General features: G+C 41.3%; 1 protein-coding gene across 1 annotated transcript; it reads left to right on the top strand.

Moving 5' to 3' along the window:
- Positions 1-1711: 1711 nt before the first annotated feature.
- Positions 1712-8243, top strand: LOC104504844 (RING finger protein 151-like). The gene is made up of 6 exons (XM_010155731.1): positions 1712-1742; positions 2698-2923; positions 4114-4253; positions 6007-6169; positions 7391-7511; positions 8007-8243. The coding sequence occupies exons 2-6, from the start codon at positions 2718-2720 to the stop codon at positions 8241-8243; spliced, it is 867 nt and encodes a 288-aa protein (XP_010154033.1). The 5' UTR covers positions 1712-1742; positions 2698-2717.
- The last annotated feature ends 1527 nt before the right edge of the window (positions 8244-9770 follow it).

The raw sequence follows: 9770 nt of genomic DNA, 5'->3' as shown, positions 1-9770 counted from the left end.
CCATTATGGTCCTTGCTGTCCTTAACGATGACAGCTTTGTGCAGACTTAATTCTCATCATGTTCACACTGAACTAGCAAAGTCCTGAATTTCCTGTCTTTGCAGGAGAAACATACAAGGAAACAACAGTGTGAAAATAATAACTTATTGTTTACGTATATGGTATTTTTTTGAGCAGACTCTTTTAAGATGGAACGCCCATGCTGTGGTTGCAGGAATAGCACAGCCCCAGTACCCCAACATTTGGTTTCCCTGTGTTGTTGATGACGATGTGGCCACAGAAAGACAGAGCTACATGCAGTCGTGAAATCTGCCTGGGACCTTATCAGGAGTCTGTGCAGGTTGCACTCCCTGCTGCTGCGGCAACACTGTCACTAGGTCAGCCAGCTAGTAGGTGTCCCAGCTAATCTAAAGCTAGCTCGAGCATCTCTGCAAGCCGTGGTGTTGGCTGTGTGATAAACATGCCAGTAGAAACCAAACCGGATGGAAACCAAATGGTTTGTATTTGGGTAATATGCTTACTTGCTTGGGTTATGTATGCCGTCATTACAGGTTTTATTGATTTTAGTCTTAGCAAATAGCCTTTTCACACAAGCACCTCTCATAATCAGTGAAGTATGCTTTGATACTCAGATATATAGAATCACAGAATGGTTTGGGTTGGAAGGGACCTTAAAGACCATCTAGTTCCAACCCCCCTGCCATGGGCAGGGACACCTTCCACTAGACCAGGTTGCTCAAAGCCTCATCCAGCCTGGCCTTGAACACTTCCAGGGATGGGGCATCCACAGCTTCTCTGGGCAACCTGTTCCAGTGCCTCACCACCCTCTCTATGAAGAACTTCTTCCTGATATCTAATCTAAACCTCCCCACTTTTAATTTAAACCCGTTACCCCTTGTCCTGTCACTACAGGCCCTTGTAAACAGTCCCCTCCCAGCTTTCTTGTAGGCCCTAAATTCCAGATTTCTACTGTATTCACAAAGAGGAATTGCAAGGTTCTTTTTTTCCTTTAGAGCAAAATTTGACAGTAGTCCTTGGAGTCCCTTACTGTTCTCGCACAGTTCTAATCCAGATGGAGATTCTCTTTGTCATATTGCATTAGATGTCAGTTAGATATCAACTGCAGGGATTTAAGTGATGACCTCCTTTTTAATTCTTTAAGTGAGCAATCTCGGTTATGCTACACACCAGAGCAATGCCATCAATTTGTCACTGCGGGGAACTTGACTGTGATAGTTTTGTTTTAAACATGAACTGCATGTTGTGTGCAAGTAAAACCAGGTTAGCTAAGAAACGTATTTTTACCAGATTTCAGTAATACTGAACTTTGTTGTCTTCAGTCTTACAAACAAAACCGTAAGGCTTCAAAATGAAACGGCAGCAGGCTGTTCAGTTTTGTGGTAAGTATCTGCATCAGTAATAACTGAAAATTGATAGAGACTATTTCCTCCCCTTCCCCCTCCCTGCCCCAAGTCTAGCCAGGTCTCTTGCAGGTTTTACAGTGGCTTGCTTTGGAAAGCTTTGTTTTAATGGGCTGTTAGGAGCACATCTCTTCAGCAGCTGGCTCGTTAGACATCAGACTCGGTAACTTAGGAAACCTTTTTCTCTCTAATTTTTCTCCTAGGCATAATAAAGCAATGAAGAGAAACTGAAAGAAGGAAGTATTACGTGTCTGACTGATCAGAAAACTGTTTCAGAAGTATTTGGACAAACTACATATACATGTAGTAAAATCTAAAAAGGTGGGATATCTCCATTTTCTGTTCTAATAGCAAACCTCATAACTAAGGAAAACCTCTTTCACGAGTCTCACAGGGGTTACAAAAGTAATTTTATGTGTTAAAGAGGAATGCAAAGCCTAAAACGTATTCTTATATGTGCGTTCTGTGGAATCTTACCAAATTCTACTAAGATTTTCATGATGGGATTTTGACGAGGGCAGATTGCCTGTTAGTTGTTCTTCACACAGCTTTCAAATCCATTTAGAGGCTATTCAGTTTTATAAAATAGACCATGTAGGAGAAGACAGTAGCTCACCATGATTCCAGGGTTAGTTGCAGTTTTGGCTTCTTTTCCTTCCCAACTATTAAGTATTTCTCTAGGCATGTGGAGATTTCGTGCTGTTCCATCTGCAATGGAGGTCTACAAAGAGTACAGAATCTTAGCCTTTTTTTTTTTGTTTTTCCAGTAGGAAAGCAACATACTAAGTGATGTGCCGTTGATAAATACAAAATCTGAAACTGCCACAGCTATTGTCTGTAAGGACACTGTTCTGTAGGTTTGTTAGGCATTATATAACAGGCATTAAAACAGAAAGCCAACATTTACAGTTGGATTTCTGTAATATTTCTGCTTCAGGTAGAATTCAAGTAAATAGAAACTCTGTGTTTCACAGTGGCTGCTAGACCTGTTCAGTAACAGAGTTCAGAACAAGTGCAGCTCAACTGTGTGCTAAAGTCTTTGCTTTTGGAATTCAGAGAATCTTGATCCAAAATCGGGGTTCTGACATCCAGCAGTACAATCCTCACTTAAATCTGAAAGTCTCCAAAGGATGTAAGTGTTTGCATTCTCATCTGTGAAATCCTGTATCCACGTTAAGTTCTCCATATTTCTGGAATTGCTTCCAGGCTTTTTTGTGGATCTAGCCATAGAGATACAGCACAAAGACTGCTTTATTTCTTTGTGTTGTTTTGATAGGTTGAAAGAGTGCGGAGAGCATGGGTTACGACATTGAGCGTTTCGTTGGCTACGTTAACGAAGGGCTGTTATGCTCCATCTGCCGTGATGTGTTAGAAGATGCGGTACAGGCTCCTTGTGAGCACGCTTTCTGTACTGCTTGTATACATGGGTGGCTTGTTCATCACAGTAACTGCCCTGAAGACAGACAGATAATTGATGTATCTTTGCTACGGCCTCTCTACAGGTAAACAATAATCTTGCTGTGCGTTGAAAAGACATGAATTTAGGATTTCTCAACTTCGCTTGTACAGCTTAATCTCTTGTCGTTTGCTGTCACTCAGATTGTCTATCCAATATGCCTATGGCAGAAACTGATCACTTGCATGAAAGCATTAGCATCTTCTATTTATTATAACTAACTTTCAAGGTATTAAGATTTCCAAATGGAAAGAACACAGTTTATTCTCCACCTTTTTCTGTCTTGAATGGTGGTTATAGATATCTGACTGGGTATTATCCTGAATGTGTTCTACAGCACCAAATCTTTCCCACACTTCTGTAGAGAAAGCAGGCCAAGCAGCTCTTGACAAGTCACGAAACACTGCAGATCTGTTGGTTTTCTTTTCAGTCTTACCAAGGTACAGTAGTGGGGTTTGTAATGAATAATTCCTGCAGATATGAACCACACTTCTCACCTTCACATCCTTTTTAAAAAGGTCTTTAGCCATAAGAGTATCTGTCTTGAGCCACCTTGGCACGTAAAGCTGGCTGTTTCTGCAGGTGTCTTCCGTAACGGGTCAGGGCGTTGGACACATGATCATTGTAGGTCCTTTCCAACTGAAATATTCTGTTCTGTTCTGTTCTATTCTACTCTACTCTGCTCTTCTGCTCTACTCTGCTCTGCTCTACTCTGCTCTGCTCTATTCTACTCTACTGGCAGCACACAAAGTTTCATCACTAGACACTGCTTGCTGTTTAACCCCTGTATTGTCTAATCTTACTAAGATTAACAGTACAGTGTGTTTAACACCTTCAGCCACAGATACTAAATTAACTCCGTTAGTACTCCCAGTATTTTTGTCACTAATGAGATTTTGCTGTATGGAAAGTTGAAGTATAGTGAGGCAGAACCTTAGGGTTTAATTTACAGATTGTTTTGTCTGTTCTCACTGTAGTTGGTTTGGTTTGGCATCAGTAGAAACACAGAACTTAAATGATGAATGAGTAGCCCTACTGTTTGTTCCTGATGATATCTGCTGAGCTAGTGAAAGGTCACAGTTTAAAAATGGGTTCAAAACTAAACAGGTGCACATTTCATTTTGGAGACTGAGTTTTCCATTAATGTTGTTTCTTTTAAGCCCAAAGTCGTCACTTGAATTCAGAAAAATAATGTTCAGATTTAAGGACTTTTTTTTTTTTTTTTTTGGTACATAGGTACATGAAAAATGATTTAAATCGGCTTCAGCTGCATTGCAGAAACAGGGAATATGGCTGTGAAATGGTTTGTTCTCTGGAGTCTATAGACAGGCATGAAAGGGAGTGTGAATACTGTCAGATACCTTGCTCCAATGCCGGTGAGTAACATTCAAAGAAGTTGAATCCTTTATAATCAGAAAACACACCTTTGTCAGCTTTCTGTCAATGGAATGGCAATAGTGGCCGTTATTTCCAAGCAAAAATTCAAGGCTTTGGCATGATCTACTCTTTCCAGCAGTGTTTTTGAACAAAATGCATTACAGACTCATGACAATTGTGATCATTAGCTACAATTTCTTGCCCAGGAAGTAACCAAAATTAATGAGTATGATGGACTTCAAGAGTAGTGCTTTCTGTCAAGTTATGAGTTTGTCTTTCTGTGTTGACTGCTCATTTTGATGTTCCGATCAATGTCATAGCACAGAGAGAACACTTACAGGTCACGGTTAGTTTATAAAACAGCTGGTTGCCTGGTGCATGTGCAGCCACTCACTCTGTCTGGTGGTTTGGAAAGAAGAATTGTATTAAGCTAAATTATGGTTAGAATTGATGTGTTCGTGCTAAGGTTTTTATTTAATGCAAACCTACACCTCCCGAGGAAGAAACATAAAAATGAATGTACTGTTAAAATTTCCCACTTGACTATATTAAAAATGCCCTATGTTCCTCGAGAAAGTTAATTTCTAATTAATGGTGCTAAGGGCATCGTCAAGTCTGCCGTCGTAATTAATGTAAGAAGATTAAGGTGCTAGGATTGGTCCACTGAAAGTTGTGATTTCTCTCAGCAGTGACTGACTCACCACTGCAGACGCTTCCGCTTCACCTTACTTTCTATGGATACAGTAGCATTTATAGAGTGACCACCCCTTATCCGTGGTGTTGAGGGCGTGAAGGGGTGGAAGGCGGCTCTTGAACTCGGGGAATACACCGGAGTGTATTTTGAGTACCTCAGTTACACATCGTTGTGTTTATTAGCAAAGCTCTTCTAGAGGGCCGTCTTTTGTCCCTTGCTGGTATGGTTTGTTGGCAGGTTTCACTGCTCCGTTGTTCCAGTTTTCATACGTTGACTTCACCCTCAGATAAAATGCAAGTATGTAGTACAGCCGACAGCCCCTCAAAGATTAAACATTACGACTATGGTTTTCCAGTTTAGAATGTTAAGTGTAGCAGTCATTTATATAGTGTTCATTTGTGGTTCTATACATTTTGCTTGTAATCGCTACAGATTTGTAAAGTTTGTATCCTAGAATTTCCGTGGAAACATTTCTGTTTTCGCAGCTGTTACAAAATGTTCGTAAATACATGTTCTTGTTTCTTTTGTGGTCTCATGTCTTACACACAAGACCAACCAATTGTCAGGAAAGCAAGGTTACATTCCATCTCACCCACATCTCTCTTACTACGTGTCTTTGGACCATTTTTCCTAAATTTAATAACCTAACTCCTTTTTTTTTTTTTTTTTTTACACATGTGCTTTCTTCTTCAATGCCAGTTGCTGCAATCTGTGGTGGAAGCACAGGCAAGCTGCTAGAGTCTTAGCTTGGCGTCAGTGTTGTCCTTACTGAAGTTGCTGTAATGCCAGACTGGCCATAGAAGACTTTCAGTTCTTCACTGTTTTCAGTTAATGGATAAATACCTTAAGACACTCTTAAAAAGTCTTATTATTACTAGTGATGTGCGTTATAACAATCATGTGTCATGTTCAATCACTTCCTTCATTGCTTTAACAGATTGACAGTTGCTTAGCTTGGGATACTGCAGCTTGCTTGCTTGAGTGGTTTGGCTTGGAATTGGTTAAAATGCTTTATCTCAGTTGTAAACGACTGGCTGACCTTCCTGTTCCCCGTTCAGGTTGCACAGTTCAGATCGAACGACGTAACTTGGGTGGTCACCTGGCAGTGTGTGAATATCGGAGCCGCGAGTGCCCCAATGGTTGCGGTTACACCATTCTCAGCGCGGAAGACACGCAGCATAATTGTGTGGCAGAGCTGAGAACCGAGCTAGAACTACTTCGGTACAAATCTTCTGTTTCTTTGATGTTTGTGTTAGTCTGGGCCTAAAATCTCTGCGTAATGCACTTCAGATGCTAGCCCTGGATTCCGGTATGTGCTAAAGAGTCTATTAACTGCTTGATACGAACAGGCCAGAGTAGTATTAGGAGTCAGCATAGACTTTGAATCCTTACTGCTTTGAATCATTTGCTGTTGCTTTTTTTGGTTCAGGTTGTTGTAAATCCTAAAATACCATTGCTTGCAGTTGAACAAAACTGTGAGCTGACTATGTAAAACGACAAAATACCGAAGAAAATTGGACTGAAGTTGGCAATTTCATTTTTCCGTTGGCCTGCTATAAACCCAAAGTCACATTAAATAATAATAATGTTCAGATTATAATTTTACAGATCCAGAAGGTAAAAATCTCTAATTATTTTGGCAGGTACAGCCAGATAGATTAAACCTCTGAGGATCTAATTTTCAATTTTTATTCAAATCCTGGCAGATTAAAACAGTTGGTGAATATGACTCTTCTTACCGGCATCCTCTTTTTTTCTCTTATGTATGGTCCTGTAGCTTTCCCTTTCCATTGTTCTTTCCCCACACACACACACTATGCTCCTTCCCATTTCTGTCTTTAACTCACTGAGTCTCACGCTCTGGAACATTGCTGTGAACTCAGGCTCAAATCTGGTTTAAATGCATTGAGACACAAGGGATTCCGCTGTCTGGTTTCTGAATTCAAGAGGTTAACGTAGTAACAGCTATTTTTTTGGCTGTGAAGCTGTGGGGATGATTAGGTTGTCGTGGTTTAGTGCACTCTGTCATTTAGTGTCCACCGTAAAAGGGACAAGGTTACCTGATTAGCAGCATTACAGTATTCACACTTTTTACCTTGACTGCACATGTTTGGTAACACTAAGTAAGCATGTACTATAGGTAAAAGGCATTAAATAATTTAAATTCATAAATACACGTTCTTGAGCTTATAGAACTACTTGAGGGCTGCAATACAGTGTCCCCCATGTGGGCTGTGCATCCTCACTTTAGTGCACCCTGGGCACAACTCTACTGTTATTTAAACTAAGAGGCAGCACTGTCGTGCCTCCAGAGGGGTGTCCTGTGCTGGGAATCGGATTGGGCTGTTGGGCTGCCAGAAGGCTTTCAGGAATTTGAAAATCTACTTTTTTTTTTTTTTTCCTGTGCTTACGAGACTTAACAAGGAGAAATAAACTTTTTAGGTCAGAAATGATCTGCAGAGTAGAAGAGGCAAAACATGAGATGGAGTCAAGGTTAGATTCCCAGAGGAGGCATATGGTCCAAAAAGAGAGTGTTCTCCAAAATGAAATTGAAGAACTAAAGGTAAATACAATCCTTTTGGTTTTTCCCTCTTAACAGTCCAGTTTTTTGCTCTTCCCAGTAGCCTCTTACTCTGCAGATGTTTTCTCATACAGATGAGAAGTTAAGTATGGGAAGGGAATCGGGTGTTGGCCCACCGCTTTCCCAGGCTGCTCAGCTCTGAGAGGGGCTGAGTGCTGCCCTCGTCTGCTTTACCTCCTTCAGACTCATTTGGAGCTAACTGGGGGACCCCTGTACAACTGCCTTGTCCTGTGCGTACGCAACCTGTCGGCAAACCGGGCTGAAACGCGTTGTCGGTCTCTAAACGTAGGGCGTACGTCACAAATCCCATGGAATTCAATACCCAGCTCCCTTTTTAGCGCTGTCCGAAGTGGCTGCGTCCAGCGCTGGCACGGAGCCCTGCTGCAGAGAGTGGTATTTACACTGCGGTTGGGCTGTGGTCAGGGGGTTCGGCCTCACGCCCCCGGCGCTGGAAGAGAGCCTGTGTTTGCGTTTCAGAGCCAGATGTCCCGGATGATGTCAGACGTGCGCTCTCTGATGGCCGCGGAGAGGCAGCACCGTCAGGAGCTGGAGCAGGCGGAGCTGGAAAAGCGGGAATTAACGGAGCTGCTGAGGGGATTGCAGAAGGACTGTCGATTAACTCCGACGGAAGGAAGCAGGAAGTCAACAAATTTCCGCCCTCTGACGCGACTGGAGAGCGTAAAGCGAAAACCTAGGGAAGTTACAGTTATCTAAACAGAAGTAAGCTCAAAAGGCCAATTTTCTTCTAATTTCTGTGACTGTCTGGCAAACTCTTCTACTTTTTATGAACAATTTGTAAACTTTCTATCATTGCTGATTTACTTGGTTTCTTTTAAAATCTAGATTGCTCCTTTGTTCCCATTTATAAACAAAAGGGGGAATTTTCTCTTAGGGAACACCGGGCATTAACACCAGCAATTGGCAAATACATTTTTAGCTAATGTTTTTATAAAAAGGGGGAAGGAGAGTTGATTTGTTCTCTCTTCAGTGCATCATTTCCAGGACTCTTTCAAGCCTGCAAGTCTTTTGAAGTCAAAGACACTTACAGATTGGTTCCTTCCCGGTCCATTTTAGCCTGTTTAAGTCTTGTTTATGCTTATACTCGAAACAGAAGGAAAAAGTGGTCATCGGTAATGACATTTGGGATGTACTTAATTTTGGGAAGAGTAGTAATAGAAATAGTAAGGCACTAATAGAAATGAATAGATTTTGTTTAAAGTCTATAGAAGGTCTGGTTCAAAGGTGGAAAGAAAGCACTTTAAACTGTAATTCTACTGCTACGTAACAGCTTCAGGTGAGGTTGACTTTTAGAGTTTCTCGGATTTCCCAGGCTGATACACACTTATGAGACTAATACCAAAGCCCAAGGTAATAGAGTCATCTAAAACCTTTGAATACATGTGCGTAACACGTGTGTTACATGTGAGTAACTTGGAGTTTGTGGGAGGGGATCTGCATTTTATTTAAAAAACTTACATGTGTGAAACTATCAACGATTTCTACAGGGTCCTTTAAGCTTAAGGCCAGCCCATTGGGTACTCAAGATCTTTAATACCTAGAGTATCCTTCATTTTCTGTTTGGCAGGATTAAGGCTACTTGAACATTAAAATCCACAACAGACGAATGTTTGTGCAGTCCCTTGGACTTTGGACGTCTCAGTACTCGAGTTTGCAGGTGTGTAAGAGCTAGGATTTTTTAACAGACCCACAAATGCTGCATCAGGGGGACATTTAGCTGTAAGGACTGCATGAGAAATCTGCACAGCTCAAAGGCTTTCCTCTAAACTTCTCACACAGCCGGTTCATGGGGTTTTCAGTGCTAAACTAAGCCATATTCTCCCCGTTGCAGCTCTTCAGTGGGGTAACTAGACAAGAACCTGGCCTCCTGTTTACTGAATGTGCTAAATCCATTTTGAACTTTTCAAGATGTGTGCAGGTGCAGCAATCTGAATAAACTGATTTTATAGTTTAAAAAGCGAATACATTTCTGTGCATGCCTCGCTGTCACTCAGAGCAACGCTTTTCTGGTTGTCGTGGTTTAACTCCGGCTAGCAAAATACCAAGAAGCTGCTCTCACAGCTCCTCCTCCCCTCCTCCAGTGGAGGGGATGAATTGGAGGAAAAAAGAAATAAGGAAGCTCATAAAATTGAGATAAGAACTATTTACTAATTAAATCTAAATTAATATATACAAGTGCTACTACTAATAGATAATTGAAATAATAGGAAATAAAACATACGA

The sequence above is a fragment of the Eurypyga helias genome, unplaced genomic scaffold (assembly GCF_000690775.1).
Source record: "Eurypyga helias isolate BGI_N326 unplaced genomic scaffold, ASM69077v1 scaffold50060, whole genome shotgun sequence".
Classification (NCBI taxonomy): domain Eukaryota; kingdom Metazoa; phylum Chordata; class Aves; order Eurypygiformes; family Eurypygidae; genus Eurypyga; species Eurypyga helias.
This window is presented reverse-complemented; position numbering and strand designations above follow the sequence as displayed.